This window comes from Myotis nattereri, assembly GCF_964212035.1.
Source record: "Myotis nattereri genome assembly, chromosome: 11".
In the NCBI taxonomy this organism is placed as follows: Eukaryota; Metazoa; Chordata; class Mammalia; order Chiroptera; family Vespertilionidae; genus Myotis; species Myotis nattereri.
Genome location: NC_138086.1, coordinates 5,909,382 through 5,928,675, shown reverse-complemented (window position 1 = coordinate 5,928,675; position 19,294 = coordinate 5,909,382). Strand labels below are relative to the sequence as shown.

The 19,294-nt window shown below is 45.7% G+C and overlaps 1 protein-coding gene across 4 annotated transcripts in view; it reads right to left on the bottom strand.

Annotated features, from left to right (window-relative positions):
- The window catches only part of PRKAG2 (protein kinase AMP-activated non-catalytic subunit gamma 2), a 223,518-nt gene that overhangs the window by 47,668 nt on the left and 156,556 nt on the right, over positions 1-19,294 (bottom strand). For all 4 annotated transcript variants that reach the window (XM_081101735.1, XM_081101736.1, XM_081101737.1 and 1 more), the window contains exon 5: positions 11,252-11,318. In XM_081101735.1, the coding sequence (XP_080957861.1) occupies positions 11,252-11,318 (67 nt within the window). The remainder of the gene's footprint in view (positions 1-11,251; positions 11,319-19,294) is intronic.

Sequence of the window (19,294 nt, the reverse complement as noted above, 5' to 3'; positions counted from 1 at the left end):
ACAGTAAAAGGTGGACCTAACAATTGACTAAACATGGTAAGCTTTTACTATGAGGCCAGCTAGAGAAGAAAACATTTACATCCTTATTGCTGGAACTATTACATATGTCCCTCCCTCCCATTAACCCCTTCTAGCCCGCCCTGGCCCCCTGCCCTATTGTCTGTGTCCATGTGTTGTACCTACCAGGTATATGCATTCAAGTTCTTTGGTTGATCACTTCTCCACCATTCACCCTCCCCCGCCTTCCCTCTGAGATTCCCGTTCTGTCGTCTATGTCTCTGGGTCCATTTTGTTCATCAGTTTGTTACTTAGATTCCACATATGAGTGCGGTCATGTGATACTTGTCTTTCTCTGACTGACTTATTTCACTTAGCATGATACTCTCCAGCTCCCTCCACGCTGTCTCACAGGGTAAGAGATCCTTCTTTTTTACAGCTGCATAGTATTCCATGGTGTAAATGTACCACAGCCTTTTTATCCACTCGTCTACTGATGGGCACTTGAGCTGTTTCCAGATCTTAGCTACTGTAAACTGTGCTGCTAGGAACATAGGGGTGCATACATTCTTTCTGATTGGTGTTTCAGGTTTCTTAGAATATATTCCTAGAAGTGGGATTATTGGGTCACATGGCAGTTTCATATTTAATTTTTTGAGGAAACACCATGCTGTTTTCCATAATGGCTGCACCAGTCTGCATTCTCACCAGCAGTGCACGAGGGTTCCCTTTTCTCCACATTCTCACCAGCACTTGCCATTTGTGGATTTGATGATGGTAGCCATTCCGACAGGTGTGAGGTGATACCTCATTGTCATTTTAATTTGCATCTCTCTGATGATCAGTGACTTTGAGCATGTTTTCATGTCTCTCCTGGCCATCTGTATGTCCACTTTGAGGAGTGTCTATTTAGGGCCTTTGCCCATTTTTTTAACTGGATTGTTTACCTTCCTATTGTTAAGGTGTATGAGTTCCTTGTATATTTTGGATATTAACCCTTTATCAGATGTATCATTGGCAAATATGTTCTCCCATACAGTGGGCTCCCTTTTCGTTTTGTTGATGGTTTCTTTTGCTGCACAGAAGCTTTTTATTTTGATGTAGTCCCATTTGTTATTTTCTCCTTAGTTTCCTTTGCCCTAGGAGATGTATCCGTAAACATATTATTATGAGAAATGTCTGAGATTTTGCTGTCTATGGTTTCTTCTAGGATTTTAATGGTTTCATGACTTAAAGTCTTCTTTCCATTTTGAGTTTATTTTTGTGTATGGTGTAAGTTGGTGGTCTAGTTTCTAGTTTTCTTGCATGTATCTGTCCAATTTTCCCAACACCATTTATTGGAGAGACTGTTTTGTCTCCACTGTATGTTCTTGCCTCTTCTGTCAAATGTTAATAGAACATAATTGTGTAGGTCGATTTCTGGGGTCTCTGTTCTGTTCCATTAATCTATATGCCTGTTCTTGTGCAAGTACCTGGCTGTTTTGATTACGACGGGTTTGTAATATAATTTGATATCTGGTATTGTGATTCCTCCAACTTCATTCTTCTTTCTCAAGATTGCTGCAGCTATTTGGGGCCTATTTTGGTTCCATATAAATTTTTGGAGTATTTGTTCTAGATCTGTGAAATATTCTGTTGGTATCTTAATGGTGATTGCATTGAATCTGTAGATTGCCTTGGGTAGTATGGACATTTTAATGATGTTAATTCCACCAATCCATGAACATGGCATATTCTTCCACTTGTTTATATCTTCCTCTATCTCTCTTTCCAACATCCTGTAATTTTCCAAGTACAAGACTTTTACCTCTTTGGTTGAGTTTATTCCTAAGAATCTTAATTTTTTTGTTGCAATGTAAATGGGATTGTTACATTGCTCTGAGAATTCATTATTGGTGTTTAAGCCATTGATTTTTGGATGTTGATTTTGTATCCTGCTACAATGCCAAACTCATTTATTAAATCTAGTAGTTTTATGGTGGAATCTTTAGGGTTTTCTATGTACAATACCATGTCATCTACGAATAGTGAGAGTTTTACTTCCTCCTTTTCAATTTGGATGCCTTTTATGTTTTCTTTTTGTCTGTGGCTAGGACTTCTAGTACTCTGCTGAATAAGAGTGGTGATAGGTGACATCCCTGCCTTGTTCCTGTTCTTAGGGGAAATGGTTTTAGTTTCTGCACACTGAGTAAGATGTTTGCTGTACGTTTGTCATATATGGCTTTTATTATGTTGAGATTTGATGCTCCTATTCCCACTTTGCTGAGAGATTTTATAAAAAAATGGGTGTTGGATTTTGTTGAATGCTTTTCTATGTCTATTGATAGGAACATGTGATTTTTGTCTTTCAATTTATGTGATGTATCACGTTTATTGATTTGCGAATATTATACCAGTCTTGCATTCCTGGAATAAATCCCACCTGGTCATGGTGTGTGATCTTTTTAATATATTGCTGGATCCAATTTGCTAATATTTTGTTGAGCATCTATGTTCATCAGGGATATTGACCTGTAATTCTCTTTCTTTGTAGTGTCTTTATCTGGTTTTGGAATTAGGATAATGCTGGTCTCATAAAAAGAGCTTGGAAGTATTCCTTCCTTTTGGATTTTTTAAAATAGTTTGAGGAGTATAGGTGTTAGTTCTTTGAATATTTGGTAAAACTCTCCTGGGAAGCCATCGGACCAGGGCTTTTGATTGCTGGGAGCTTCTATTTCCTCAGTTGTTATTGGCCTATTCAGGCTTTCTGATTCTTCCTGATTCAGTTTTGGAAGATTATATATGTATTTTTAATTTGTCCATTTCATCCACACTGTCCAGCTTCTTATATACAGTTGTTCATCGTTCTTAGAATCCTTTGTATTTCTGTGGTGTCAGTTGCTACTTCTCCACTTTTACTTCTGATTTTATTTGCATCCTTTCTGTCTTTTGATGAGTCCGGCTAATGGTTCATCAATCTTACTTATCTTTTCAAAGAACCAGCTCTTGGTTTCATTGATTTTTTTTTGTCTCTATGTCATTTATTTCTGCTCTAATCTTTATTATTTCCTTCCTTATACTTACTCTGTACTTTTCTCGTTGTTCTCTTTCTAGTTCTTTAATTCGTAGGGTTAAATAGTTTATTATTAACTTTTCTTGTTTTTTGAGGTAGGCCTATAGTGCTATGAACTTTCTTCTCAGGACTGCTTTTGCTATGTCCGAGATTTTGGGTTGTTGTATGTCCATTTGTTTCCAGGACAGTTTTTATTTCTCTCTTGGTCTCATTAATAACCCATTTATTGTTTAATAACATGCTATTTATCCTCCATGTGTTTGAATGTTTTGGGTGTTTTTATTGTAGTTGATTTCTAATTCCATTCCATTGTGATCTGAGATGTTTGATATGATTTCAACCTTCTTGAACGTGTAGAGACTTGTTTTGTGTCCTAACATGTGGTCTATCTTTGTGAATGACGCATGTGCACTTGAGAAGAATGTATATTCTGCGGCTTTGGGATGAAATAATCTATAAATGTCAATTAAATCAATCTGATGCAGTGTGCCATCTAGAGTCACTGTTTCCTTATTAATATTTTGTCTGGAAGATCTATCCAGTGAAGTCAGTGGGGTGTTAGAGTCCCCTACTATATATAACTGTATTGTTGATCTCTCCCTTAAAGTCCTCTAAAAGTTTTTTTAAAATATTTAGGTGCTCCCATATTGGGTGCATATATGTTTACCAAGATTATATCCTCGTTTTGGGTCGATCCCTTTAGTATTATGTAGTGACCTTTGTTGTCTCTTATGATGGCCTTCATAAGGAAGTCTATTTTGTCAGATATGAGCATTGCTACCCCAGCTTTGTTTTTTCCATTTGCATGGAAAATTTTTTTCATCCTTTCATCTTCATCTGGTTAGTCTTTTGTCCTGAGGTGGGTCTCTTGTAGACAACATATATTGGGGTCATGTTTTGGTATCCATTCAGCTACCCTATGGCTTTTGATTGGAGCACTTAATCCATTTACATTTAGGTTATTATTGATAGGTACTTATTTATTGCCATTTAATTTTGTATGCCTATGTTTTTCTCTCTACTTCTTCTCATTATAGCAGTAGTCCCTTTAGCATTTCTTGTAGCACTGGCTTGGTGGTGATAAACTCCTTTAGCCACCATTTTTTTTTTTTTTGGGGGGGGGGGTCTGGGAAGCTCTTTGACTATTTTAAATGATAGCCTTGCAGAATATATGTTTCATGTGGTTCTACAGCTTCCTTAAGCTGTTGTCCTGTTTTGTTTTTTAACATATTTTATTGATTTTTTTTTTTTTTTTTACAGAGAGGAAGGGAGAGGGATAGAGAGTTAGAAACATCAATGCGAGAGAAACATCAATCAGCTGCCTCCTGCACACTCCCTACTGGGGATGTGCCCACAACCAAGGTACATGCCCCTGACCGAAATCGAACCTGGGACCCTTCGGTCCGCAGGCCGATGCTCTATCCACTGAGCCAAACCGGTTAGGGCTGTCATCCTGTTTTTTAATTGTTTTTATTTCTTTTTGGTTCTCTGATTGTGTGATTCTTCTACCATCTTCTAATTCACTAATCCGATTCTTGGCTTCCCCTAATCTGCTGTGTATTCCTTCCACTATGTTCTTTATTATGTCATTCTTAATAGTTACTATATCTTTTCTCATACTATTGAGCATCTTTGCCATCATTATTCTGAACTCTATGTGAGATAAATTTCTTATCTCCATTTCATTTAGCTCTCCATGTGGAGAATTCTCTGTTCTTTCATTTGGGTGTTTTTTTGTCTCTCCATTTTGGCTGCCTGTTTGGGTTTGTGATTATGTTTTAGGTAGATCTACTATGTCTCCCAATCTCTAGGGCAGGGCAGTGTCAAATGCTCTTTCTCACTAATTATATCAAGTAAAGGCTCAAAGTCTCCAGAGACCCACCTCTGCCACTAACTGGATTCAGTCTTGAGTAGCCTCAGGCAATTGTCCCATCTACAGGCTGGGCGAGAGGTTTTCCAACAGGGTGGGTAATTGCTTCTGCCTGGAGGCTAATTGTTATTCTCAGTCTCTTAATGGGCCTCAGAAACTCCACACAGTGGGGCAAGGTGTTTTCCAATAGGGTGGGTCAACTGTCTTCCCCCTCCAGGTAAAAACCACCTGGATAGCAAAGGCCTGCCTGAGAAAGGTGTCCTCCGCAGCGTGAGGGAGTGACTCAGCACAGGAAACTGGTATGTCTGCCTTCCGAGCTCTAGCCCCAGAGCCCCCAACCCTGGCTTCTGCTCACACAGCTCCAGTCCACTTTGCGCTCCCTCTGCTGGAGCCCAAGGTGAGTGGCTGCACACAAAATTTTGTGCGCTAGCCCTTTAAGCGGGTGCCTGCATTTCTCTCCATCTCTCCCTGGCAGACAGCAACCCTGCTGCTTTTCACAGCCAGGTGTTATGTGGACACCTTTCTCAGTTCTGGTGCTCTGGGGGCCCAGCTGGGGGTTAGACCCAGATTTCTCAGTGACAACCTTCCATAGCTGAGAGAGCTCTCCGGAACTTCAGCTCCAGTCTCTGGGAACCCGGCCAGCCCTTCCGCACCTCCGCCCTCCCTACCAGCCTCTGTGCGGTCTCCCTTCCCGTCCTGCATTATCAGGGTTCTCCAGCTAGTCTTCAGTTTATTATTCACGATGGTCTTTCATTTTTGTATTTTAGTTGTAATTTCAGTTTGATCCTGGGTGCGTGTCTGTGTAGCATCCACTTACTCTGCCACCATTTTTAATCTCTTCAAGAAGAAAACATTTAATCATAAGTATTTCAAGCCTGAGTTGTGGTTTGATCCTGTCTGGGAATATTGAAGGCAACCAATTGATGTTTCTCTCTCATATTGATGTCTCTGTGTCTCTGTGTCTCTCTCTCTCTCTCCCTCCCCCCCCCCCCTTCCTCTCAAAGCATGTCCTCAGGTGAGGATTACAATTTTAAAAAATATTTAATAAAATTATAACTATTTTTATAATTGAGAAAATAAGCCTCAGTCTAATGGGAGTATGGAAACGCAGAAGGAAGGGCAGCACTTGGATGACAGGTGAGCAGAGCTGTTTAATGTAGTACCAGGTCACACAGTCAAGGAGCAACCAGCTGGGCTGGCACCACAAACCTGACACTTGGTGTCTCTGCCACCAGAGGTCAGTACCTGTCACACCATCGTCAGTAACCATCCAAGTGCACTCGGGAGCTTCCCTGAGCAGCTGCTGGCAAGCTCCGTGACAGGGAGCCCTTCCACAGGCCACCACAAACACGCAGACACAATTCCCCTCGAGCAAATCGGGCAGGGCTTTCCAACCTTCCTGTCATTATCCATCTCCCCTCTTTTTATAGTTTCCCCCTAATTCCACAAAACTAACACCACAAATATATCTATCTATCTATCTATCTATCTATCTATCTATCTATCTATCTCCTATCTGTCCATGGACTGTGGCCCTGTGCATGGCCACAAACCACTCTGAATGACTAGGCTGACTAATCTTGCAATAAATCTGAATTTGGACACATGTTCTGAAAAGGTTACGCTTTGGAAGATGCCTTGCAGGTGAAGAAGGGACAGCCAGGACAGAATGGGTCGCCTGGGAGGAAGGAAGCAGGTGGGTGGGGGCAGGGGAGAGGCTGCCGGCAGGACAGGTGGGCGAAACGACCACAGCACATCAGGGAAAACCCGCATTACCGGAGTCTGTGACAGCTGACACAGCAAGAGGGCAGCCAGGAGACGGCACGGAGGAGATTCTTCAAGTGCCAGAACGACAGAGCATTAATCACGAAGAAGCTGCTGAAGACTCACCTACTTCAAAGAGCGTTCAGGGGTTGTGTTTCCGCACTTAAAAGTGCTCGCGCTTGCTCCTGCCACTAAGTATGTTCAAGACAGTTAATCCCGATACACACACACAGGTATGACTGACAGAGTAATAAAAACACTGAATAGCAAACACAACTCTGGGCTAGACACTGTTCTTGTCACTTTGCATATCCGAACCCAACGTCCTCAGAAAGCAACTACGGCCATACCCCTCATCCACAGGCTTGCCTTCTGTGGTTTCAGTTACCCATGGTCAACCCGGCCCCAAAATATTAGAAAGTAGAAAATTCCTGAACTAAATAGTTCATTTCAAACTGCATGCCATTCTGAGTAGCATGATGGAATCTCACATCATCCCGCTCCCTCCTGCCCACGAACTGACTCCTCCCCTTGTCCAGTGCCTCCCCACTGTGGCTGCTCCTGCCCGTGAGTCACTTAGCCACCTCCATTATCAGACCAGCTGTTGTGGCTTCGCAGTGCGTGTGCTCAAGTCACTCTATTTTACCTAACAACTAGAGGCCCGATGCATGAAAGTCGTGCAAGAGTAGGCCTTTGCAGCCGCAGCAGCTGCCTTGATCCCTCCCTCGCAGCTGCGGGCGGTGGTCTGGATCCCTCCCTGGCAGCCACGTTGTCTGCCTGGTTCCCGCAGCTGCAGCCCTGGCTTCGTCCAGAAGGACGTCGGTCTAATTAGCACATTACGCTTTTATTATTATAGATTACCCCAAAGCGTAGTGAAGCGGGCATATGCCAAAGAAAAGCCATAAAGTGCTTCCTTTAAGTGAAAAAGTACGTACATATAGGCAAAAACATAGCATATATGGGGGTTAGGACTATCCATAGTTTTGGGCATCCACCGGGGGTCTTGGAACCTACCCCCTGTGGATAATGAGGGACTAAGGTATAAACTTTCACTGTATTCATTGAGATACCAAGACACTGCTGAGCCCCTACTATATGCCAGCCACATCCGACACTGGGAAGAGAGATGAATTAGAGATGTACGGAAGGGATTTGGGGCACGGCTTCAAAGAGACAGTGAGCTTTGGGTTGAGCCAATGAGGCAGTGGCAAGATTGGCAGGGTGGAGAAGGGAGCAGAGAAGAGCTTACCCTCACAAGATGTAACACTGAAGGCACAGAGACACGAGGGACACACAGAGCAGACTACACCTGTGGGCCAAATCCAGGCCTTTTTTGTAAAGTTTTATGGAACATAGCCCTGCCCACTGGACTGATTTGATCTCCGGCTGCCTCCTGCCTTGCTGTGGGGCACAGGCAAGCTGAGTAGTCATGACAGAGCCGGAGGCCAGCTAGCTGGCTCTTTACAGAAGTTTGGGGATGCCTGTTGCAGAGCCTTGTTATTCGGGGGTGCGGGGGTGGGGTCGGGGAGGAGGGGTTCTGTGAAGCAGCAGCAGCTGGGGGGTTTGGCAAAGATGCAGACACTCAGGTCCCATCGCAGACCCATGGAACTAGAATCTGCCTCCTAAAAAGATCTCTGGCAAAACATTAAAAAAATGTTTTTATTGATTTCAGAGACAGGAAGGGAGAGGGGATAGAGAAATATCAATGATGAGAACCACTGATTGGCTGCCTCCTTGCATGCCCCCTACTGGGGATGGAGCCTACAACCTAGGTATGTGCCCTGAATGGGAATTGAACCGTGACCTCCTGGTTCGTGGGTTGATGCTCACACCAGCCAGGCTCTGGCGATTCTTATGCTCAGAAAGCTCTCCTGTCACTGGCGTGTGGCCGGGAGGAGGTGGTGAGGCTGCAGATGAAGAAAGGCATGCACTTCTCCTATAAATAGTCAGACAAACGCGGTAAAGATTTCCCCATAAAGGAGTGGTGCCATCAGTTCACGCTCCAGGAAGGTCCCTGGGTCACAGTGTGACAGTCAGAGGAGTTGACGTCTGAAAGCAGGTGGGCAGCGGGTGTCAGAACCCAGGCAAAGACCCACACTATGCAGGGGACACTGCCAGGCAGCTCCTTTTCTTCCCAGCAGCAAATGGCATGCTAAGAGATTACTCCAATTTCACTAGTGCCTCCGATTTGCTTCTAGCAAATACAGCATCAGTTATAATTTATGAGGAAACAAAAAAATACTTAGTAACAAAATATTAGTACTCATGTGTTTCTGTGTACACAAAATGTATCTCCATCTAAGTAATGCTTCCGGACCGTAATACATAAATTATGAGATTAACTGGATGAGAAGGAAGCTTAAAGATTAAATGAGAATCAACTTGACAGCTATCTCTTATGTAGACTGCTAACACATCAGTTCCCAGGATATTTAGAGGTGTAATGTCTTGTTAGGACTCCCCCTTCCCCCCCAATAAATGCACAATTCTGCTTGATATTCAGTTTTTCCATATTTTGGATGAGTAAGCAATCTAAAGTAAAAAACAAAATACAAAGAAAACCAAAGCAGCATTTTAGACAAAACGCCAACACCACTCCTTCTCCTAGCTCGGCTAACAGCTTCTGAGTGATTGCTTAACATTCTTCCTCCTTAAAAATCTAGAAAAGTTTGACAGGGTTATTTGTGGGATTCAGTATGCTTTAGCATAATGAGAGCAATATAGATAAAAATAGATGAGTGAAAACGGGAAATTCCTTTTCTTAGATGCTTAGGTTTCATAGTTTACATGCATTCCATTGACAGAAACAATGCAAAAGAAATAAGGCTTGTATATCTGCTCTGAGAAAAGAAGCATAATTAAATCAATAAATCTCAAGTAAGAAAAGAACCCATCAAATTCATGTTGAGAAGAATCTCTATGTTAAGATTCATTGACAAAGCCTTAGGAAAGTCCACAAATTCAGTATAATGGTTAACGGTACTTAAGAGATAATAGTTAATAACATTTCCTCTGGGTTTACACTGCATTAAATATCATCACATGGACTATTTCAGTTAATCCTCAAAATACCCTGATATTAGCTCCATCTTATAAATGGGCAAAGTAAGGCACAGAGAGGTTAAGTTACTTGTCCAAAGTCACACAGCTAAATAAGAAGTGGAGCTAAGATTTGAAGGTGGGCCTGTGTGTTTGACCATAACTGTGGTACCTCTCTAACTGCATCTGCTGTCCACTCTCCTCTTGTCCCCAGGTGAATCTGCAAGAAGTTTAAATGCAGTGGTCTCTCATTGTTACTAATATCACAGACAAAGAAAACCCCTAGGATTTAGGCATTCGAAGTCTTAATGGAAAAGGGGACACACCATATTGCCCTGTGGACAGTGGCCAAAATTTGACCTGTGATATAATAAAGCCAAGGAAAAATGAGGTGGATTCCTCAGCAAGATAAAATGCAAATTAAGTCCCAGTAAAAGTCTGAAATCAAGTAAGCGCTTGTTAATAAATATGGATGCAGGCTTTCAAGGAGAATTACTGTGAATGCATTATTTTCTAGCTAAGATGCTCGTGAAATGCTATGGAGAATCTAAAACATAAAATACACGTGGGCACTGGCCTAATGCTACCAGGTTAACATTCCCAGCTGGTTGTTCCTGTATGTCATTTAAGTAAGTGCCCGACTGCCAATGACAGGAGAACTGAAGCAAGGCTGGCACCGGGCACAGCACCCACATGGCACATTCTTTGTCCCAGGAGCTTCATTCTATCAAGACTCTTGGGAGAAAGAGAAGTCACTGAATAAATTATGCAAGTCCGCAAGGCAGTGTGCAGGTCTTTCCAATTTTTCAAATTGTCAAGCATCTTATACAAAGTTCTTTTTCCACTTTAAGCTCATCATCTTCCATTTAAAATACTAATTTTGCCCAAAATCAAGCCACTGTATTTCCCTTCAAATTTGAACAGTTAAAAAAAAAAAGACCCAGGTTTTAAACATTAATTTGGCCAAAGGACAAACTCATTCCCTTCACGTTTTAACAGCTGCAAAATAAGATCCAGGGAAGCAAGACAAAAACAGGGCAGGGGGAAAGCCAAGTGAGAGTCGAGGCGACAGCAATGATGGAGTGACAGTCACCTGAACTCCCATTCGCTCGGCCGCTTCAGGGTTTCCCACCGAACTTTCCCCATTTCCAAGGCGACACGCCTGGCGGCGGTCTTCTCACAAACACAAATGAGGGGGCAGTTTGCGTCCTCTACGGGGTGGACCCTGAGCAGAACTCGGGGATACCCAGCGCGGACGCGGCGCGACGGGCAAGGACTACTGCATGACACCTGGCGCCCACGCGGGTTCAGGCTGCTGAGGACAAAAGGAGCGACATCCTCGGACCCTCGGCTGCGCCTGCGGAGGCACCGCGAGCCGCTGCGGACGCTCCGCTGGCCCCGCGCCTCGGATGCCGGCGGCCGGGCGACCGGGCCGGGCGCGCGGCGGGGTGCGCGGCCTCCCGGGCGTGGGGACCCGGCGGCCGGCCCCGGGCGCAGGGGCGGAGCGCGGTGCAGCGCGGGGCACTCACCTTCTTCTTCCAACTCGAATTTCTCCAGCATGCCGGCTTCCACGGGTCCCGGGGCCGCCAGCGCCGCCTGAGGAGGGAGGACAGGGGTCAGCACGCGCTCGGCGGGCTCGTCCCCGCGCGGGGCGGGGGCGCGGGGCCGGGAGCGCAGCGCGGGGGGCGGGGAGGGGCTGGGCTCCGCGGCCCCGCCGGGCGCCGCGGCCTCGCTGGGCGCCGCCGCCGGGAGGAGGGGCCTCCGCGCGGCCGGAACGGAACGGAACGCGGCCCGGCCCCCGCCCAACCCCCGCCCGGCCCCCGGCCGCCCCGCCCCGGCCGCGCCTTCCCGCGCCCCCGCCCCGAGTGGGCCGCTCCGCCCTCACCCCGCCGGCGGCTTTGGTACGGACCGGCGGGGGAGACGCGTGGGAAGGGGACCCCGGGGCGCGGGCGGGCGGCCCCCCGCTCCGGCCTGGTTCCCCGTCTCCGCCGGGCCGTGAGCGGCCATTAGCGGGGAAGGCCCGCGTTCTCATCGCCGCCTCGCCTTCCCACCGCTCAGCGCCCCGCACCCACGGCCGGCGCGTCCCCGCGGGTCTAACCTGCGCAGGTGTGGTCGGGGCAGCCGGGGGTGGGGCGCGAGGGGCGCGCCGAGGGGTGGGGGTGGGGCGCGGGGGTGGGGCACAGGGGCGGGGCGGGGGCCAGCGGAGATGACACCGTGGGCCAGGTTGATTACATTTCTGTTTTAAATTTTAGGTTAAACTGCCCCTCCCATATTAAAAAGAATTGTTTCTCGGGTTTCGCGTACTGCGCTTGCATTTGGTGGCTGTCACTCTCCCAGCCACGGAAGTCTTATCTCGCTTCCTCTCTTCACCCACGATCGATTCCCTTCTTTGGGCGAGCCGCTGCCAGGAGCGCACCAAATCTAAACCGGCCCTGGCCACCCTGTCGCCCTGGATCTGGTATCTGAGACTCTCCTGTTGCCAACTCAGGTTGGCAGGCAGCATGGCTGGCAGCGCAGGGCTGCGCGGGAGAGCAGCGCGGCCGGGAGGTACAGGCTCCGCACTCGGTGTGACAGCAGTTTCTGCACCATCTCCAGGGGGCCCACGGCTCACTCCCAAGGCCAGGGCCCTGATAACGAGCCGCGCTCTCCAGCGCTGGTTAGAGCCCAAAAGGGGCCCCAACCTCTGCAAAGGAGCTTGGTTCTATCAGGCCTGCAAGCCTCGCCCGGAGGAGAGGTACTGACGCCTCCTTGGCGCTTTCTTTTTGCTCTGTCATCCCAGCTGGGCCAACCCCCAAGTCTTAAGCTTCTTAAAAGGAGGGAGGTGGGAGGTAGGGGAGGGAAAAAAGACAAATTACACTTTGTAAGAGGATTGGGGGTAAACACCTACGGCCATGTCATGGGTAAAGACACAGCAGAGGACTGAATGTGTTCCCCCAAGAGCAGGAACAAAGCAAGGATGTCTGCTTCCACACTGTCCTGACTCTACACAGGACTGGAAGTTCCGGCTGCTGCAGTACGTACGGCAAGAAAACTCACCGAAAGGCATACACGTTACAAAGAAAGACACAAAACCATCCGCGTTTGCAGAAGACCTGGTTGTCTGCCTAGAAAATCCCAAGGAGTCTAAACACGAATGAACACACAAACAAAAACCTCCCAAACTAGAACCAGTGAGTTCAGCAAGGTCATAGGATACAAGATCAACAGGCAAAAATCGCTCTCATTTCCATACACTAACAATGAACATGTAGAAACTGATATTAAAAACAATACTATTTATTATCACTGCCAAAGAAATTAAATACTTAGGTATACACTTAAGAAAATGTACAAGATCTGGATGCTAAAAATTATAAAATGTGAATGAAATAGAAGGAAACCTAAATAAATGAAGAGGCATCCCATATTTATGGACTGGAAGACCCAACATAGTAAGGATGTCAGTTCTCCCCCAAACTGACATAGAGGTTTAATGCAATTCCTATTGAGATATCGGTAAGTTTTTTTGAAGACAAGCTTAGTTTAAAAATGATAAGGAAGCCCAGCCAGGGTGGCTCAGTGGTTGAGCGCTGACCTATGAACCAGGAAGTCATGGTTCAATTCCCCGTCAGGGCACAAGCCCAGGTTGGGGCTGTTGCGGGCTTGACCCCCTGGGTGGGGAGCATGCAGGAGGCAGCAGATCATTCTCTCTCTCTCATCATTGATGTTTTTATCTCTCTCTCCCTCTCCGTCTCTGAAATCAATAAAAATATATTAAAACATAAGGAAAGGCACAGGCTCTAGAAGAGCTAAAGCAACCTTGAAAAAGAAGAATGAAGTGGGAGGAATCATTCTACTCCATATTAAAGCTTTCTCCAGAGCTACAGTAATTAAGACTGTGTATTGCATATGATTTCACTTATATGACGAATCTAAAGAAAATAACAACAAACAAAACAAACAGACTCAGATACAGAAGAACAGACTGATGGTTGCCAGAGGGCATGGGGGTTGGGGGACTGGGTAAAAAAGGTGAAGGGATTAAGAAGTGCAGATTGGTAGTTACAAAATAGTCATGGGGATGTAAAGGGCAGCATAGGGAATATAGCCAATAATACCGTAATAACTATGCATGGTGCCAGGTGGGTCCTGGAAATATCGGGAATATTTGTAAAGGATATGATTATCTAACCATAACTTGAAACGAATACAGAATAATATTGAATGTCAACTATAATTGAAAGATAACATTTAAAAAGAGACTGTAGTATTGGTGGCAGAGGGACAGACATGTAATCAATAGAAACAGGATCTGACCCACATAAATGTGTCAAACTGGTGTTTGATGAAGGTGCAAAAGCAGTGGTGCTCAAGCAACTGGACCTGAAAATGGAGAGGCAAAAATTAAACCTCTTTGTAAGCCTCACACACCACACAAATGAGCTCAAGTCGGATCACAGTCTTAAAAAGAAAATGTAAACCATGAAACTTACAGAAACAAAGCGGACAACCTCTTTAGGACCTATTGTGGGGAAAGAGGGAGACCTGATCTCTAAAGCATGAGCCACAGCCCGAGCCGGTTTGGCTCAGTGGATAGAGTGTCGGCCTGCGGGCTGAAGGGTCCCAGGTTCGATTCCAGTCAAGGGCACGTACCTTGGTTGTAGGCTCAGTCAGGGCACGTGTGGAAGGCAACCAACCAATGTGTCTCACATGGATGTTTCTGTGTGTGTCTTGGTCTCCCTTTCACTCTCTCCAAAAATCAAAGGAAAAGTACCCTGGAAAAGTATCCTCCGGTGAGGATTAACAATAAAAAAGCATGATCCACAAAAGGAAAAATTAATAAACTGGACCTCCTTAACATTAAAATGTTTGCTCTATGACAGACACTGTTAAGAGGATGAAAAGGTAAGTTACAGAGTAAAAAAAAAAACACCACAAAAAAACTTGCAAACCACACAGTAAATTACTAGTATCTGGAATCTGTAAAGAACTCTCAAAAAGAAAATCCAGTTAGAACATGGGCAAAAATATATGAAGAAACATTTCAGTGATGGCAAATAAGCATCTGTAAAGATGCTCAACAGCACTAGCCAGTAGGGAAATGCAAACTACAATCACACTGAGGTGATCACTGTACACCCATGAGAATGGCCAAAATAAAAAGAGCAAATGCTGGTGAGGATGCAGAAAAACGATCACTCCTCCCTTGCTGAGGGGATGCAAAGTCGTACCACCCGCCTGGAAAGCACTCTGACGGTTTCTTATAGAACTAAACGTGTAACTGCCACAAGCACAGCAATGCATTCTTGGGCATTTATCCCAGATAAATGGAAACGATGTTTACTTGAAACCCTTGTGTATGAATGTTCACAGCAGCTTCATTTGCAATAGCTCAGCCTGGAAATAACAGATGTCATTCAACGGGTGGACGATGAACCAAACCACAGCCGTGCTCCACTTAACGATGGGGATATGTTCCGAGAGATGAGTTGTTAGGCGATTTCGTCGTTGTGCGAACATCATAATATGCACTTACACCAACCTAGAGGGTCTACACCAGTGATGGCGAACCTTTTGAGCTCGGCGTGTCAGCATTTTGAAAAACCCTAACTTAACTCTGGTGCCGTGTCACATATAGAAAGTTTTTGATATTTGCAACCATAGTAAAACAAAGACTTATATTCTTGATATTTATTTTATATATTTAAATGCCATTTAACAAAGAAAAATCAACCAAAAAAATGAGTTCACGCGTCACCTCTGACACGGGTGTCATAGGTTCGCCATCGCTGGTCTACACATACCTGGGCTGTATGGTACAGCCTGTTGCTCCTGGGCTCTCAGCCTGTACAATAGGTTACTGGACTGAATACTGTAAGCACTTGTGTATCTAAACATAGAAAAGGTACAGTAAAAATATGGTATAAAGATAAAAAATGGTACACCTGTTTAGGACACTTACCATGACTGGAGGTTCCATTTGTATATTTCTGGAAGCTGTTCTGGGTGTCAGGGAGTGAGTGGCGAGTGACTGAAGGCCTAGGCCCTAGGACATTACATTACTGCGCGCTACTATAGAATTTATAAACACTGTTCCCTTAGGCTAAACTACATTTATAAAATAATATTTTATCTTTCTTCAGTAATAAATGAACCTTAGTTTACTGTAAGTTTTTTAAAATATATTTTATTGATTTTCCACAGAGAGGAAGGGAGAGGGATAGAGAGTTAGAAACATCGATGAGAGAGAAACATTGATCAGCTGCCTCCTGCACACGCCCCACTGGGAATGTGCCTGAAACCATGGTACATGCCCTTGACCGGAATCGAACCTGGGACCTTTCAGTCCGCAGGCCAACGCTCTATACACTGAGCCAAATCAGTCAGGACTGTAAGTTTTTACTTAATAAAAATTTTTAAGACGTTTTGACCTTGTAATAACACTTAGCTTACAACACAAACATAGTGTACAGCTTTACAAAAATATTCTTTGTTTATATCCTTACTCTGTTTTTTTTCCATTTAAAAATTTTTTAACTTTTTAAACTTCTTTGTTGTTTAATTTTTTAAAAGGTATGGTGGTGCACAGTGGTAGTGTCAATCATTTAAATTTTGAAAAGTCTATTTTAATTTCTTGCAGTAATTTTAGAATAATTTTAAAAAGAAATCCCTCTTCGTCTATTCAGAGTGCCATCAATTTCACCTGTAGTTGTGATGAGCTGGTTCTGGGGACAGAAATGGGCAGCTGTGGGCGTGTGTATTTTGGGAAGCTGGCAACTCTGCAAAAGTGGTCCTCAGACTAAAAAGTCCCGTTCTGCCCTAGCCGGCTTGGCTCTGTGGGTAGACCGTTGGCCTGCGGACTGAAAGGTCCTGGGTTCGATTCAACCAAGGGCATATGCCCGGGTTGCGGGCTCTATTCCCAGTGTGGGGTGTGCAGGAGGCAGCCAATCAATGATTCTCATCATTGATGTTTCTATCTCTCTCTCCCTCTCCTTTCATCTCTGAAATTAATTTTTTAAAAAAGAAAGTCCCTTCCCATTACTGCAGATGTTGGTAGTGAATAGAAATGGAAACAAATTCATGTGATCTCTTCGGTTTGACTTCACTTGATAACAGGTGTGCAGGAGGAGGCCGAGGTAGAAACCTTTCTGGATCATGCTAGCAAGGCTGAGCTTCTCTCCATGGGTTGTTTTCACTGAGAAAGCTCATGTCTTCTTCTTAGAAAGGAGCTCAATCTGGACACTAGGAAAGGGCAGATGAAACTTCTCCGTGACACATGAGGTCAGCTGCAGGGACCGGGGCCTGCAGGCGTCTGAGGTGTGCACATAATGCTGACAGGGTCAAGTGGTGATGGATTTCTTAGCACAAATAATTTAAAATTGGTGGTCGTCAGTTACCCATTCATGGTGATGTTTTCTTGAAGTATGAACAGACCTATCTGCTCGCCTTAATTTTAGCTCTTCAGGCAGGGCCAAGCCTGGAGCAGCCTGGGCCATGTTCTTCATCTGTGACCCTCTCTCTTCTGTCTTGGGAACTCTGTGGAGTTTTCAGTTGAACTTTAGTGAGCGAATGCCTGAGAAACTTGAAGTCATTGCCAGGTGCGACCTTTTGGTTGGTGGACAATGTGATATTACTCATGTCTGTGCTCAGGTGCAGCAAAATACAGTATTTTGAAGGACTCTTGGGAAGGAAAACTTCAGTCTGAAAACCTAATCACAAAACGACTGCCACAAAAGCTTTTCTTTATGCACTGAGGTTACATATGAGTTCATTTTGCCTTAATATATATACTAGTGGCCCGGTGCATGGATTTGTGCACACTGAAAGGAAATTAATTAGAAGAAAGATTCATGCAGTAATTATGTTACTGAAAAAAATTACGTCAAGATAGTATATATAATATAGTATTATAAAATTAAAACATGTGTGCAATTGGTGCCAGTGAGAGCTTTATATGTATCACACATGCGCGAGTCAACGTTTATTTTTAAATTGCCAGTGTGCATCATATGCAGCAGCCGGTCGGTCGGTTGGACGGTTGTATGGTCGGTCACTTAGCCTTTTATATCTATACTAGAGGCCCAGCACATGAAATTTGTGTGGGGGGGGAGGGGGTGTGTGTGTTCTCAGCCTGGCCTGCACCCTCTCCAATGCGGGATGCCTCGGGGGATGTCCAACTGCCGGTTTAGGCCCCATCCCAGTCTAATTAGCATATTACCCTTTTATTAGTGTCTTATCTAATAAAAGACAAAAAGGATAATTGACTGTACCTTCCCTACGCTTCCCATTGGCTAATCAGCGAGATATGCAAATTAACCCAACCAAGATGGCAGCCGGCAGCCACGCAGCTGAAGCGAGCAGGAGGCTTGCTTGCTCCAGTGATGGAGGAAGCCAAGGTTCCCCACCTTCTGTGGCCCAGCTCTGAGCTCCAAAAGCAATAAAGTTTCAATTATAGAAGCTAAACAAACCCCAGATACCTGCTTTCAGCCGGCTGCGGCCTCAGAGCTGCAGCGAGCAGGAACCAGCTCTCAGCTCCAGTGACAGCAACAAAGTTTCAATTATAGAAGGTAAATAAATCCCAGAATAAAAAAAAAGAAAAAAGAAAAAAAGGAGAGCCTGGGAGCTTCAGTCGCCGGCCAGCCTGAAAACGGCCCTCAGCCCCTCACTCAGACTGGTCAGGCACCCCAGTGGGGACCCCAACCCTGAAGGGGGTGTGACCAGCTGCAAACAGCCATCGTCCCCTCACCCAGGCTGGCCAGGCACCCAAGCGGGACCCCTACCCTGATCCGGGACACCCTTCAGGGCAAACCAGCCGGCCCCCACCTGTGCACCAGGCCTCTATCCTATATAGTAAAGGGTAATATGCAAACTGACCCTAACAGCAGAAAGACTGGGAATGACTGGTCACTATGACAAACACTGACCACCAGGGGGCAGATGCTCAATGCAGGAGCTGCCCTCTGGTGGTCAGGGTGCTCCCACATGGGGGAGCTCTGCTCAGCCACAAGCCAGGCTGATGGCTGCCAGTACAGCAGTGGTGGTGGGAGCCTCTCCTTCCTCCTCAGCAGCACTAAGGATGTCTGACTGCAGCTTAGGTCTGCTCCCCGCTGGCAAGTGGACATCCCCCGAGGGCTGCCGGGCTGCCAGAGGGATGTCTGACTGCCAGCTTAGGCCCAATCCCCCGGGGAGCAGGCCTAAGCCATCAGGTGGCCATCCCCTGAGGGGTCCCAGACTGCGAGAGGGCACAGGCCGGGCTGAAGGAACCCCCCCCCCCCAGTGCACCAATTTTTGTGCACCGGGCCTCTAGTAGATATATAAAAGCCCAGTGACCAGAATGGCAGAACGACCAGAACAACCAGTGGCTATGATGTGCACTGCGGCAGCCAAACAGCCTGATTTGGGCCCTCTGTGAGGTGGGAACCTGCCACCAGGGCCAGGACATGAGCTGAGTGCCTTCGAGCAGCTTTTACCCCCACCTCTGGGCTGACCACTCCCAAGCCTCCATCTGAAGCTGACAGCCCTCTTGAAAGAAGGCCATCTCCTGGCCATTGCCATTGAGATTTCTACAGACATTCACACTCCTCCGAATCCCT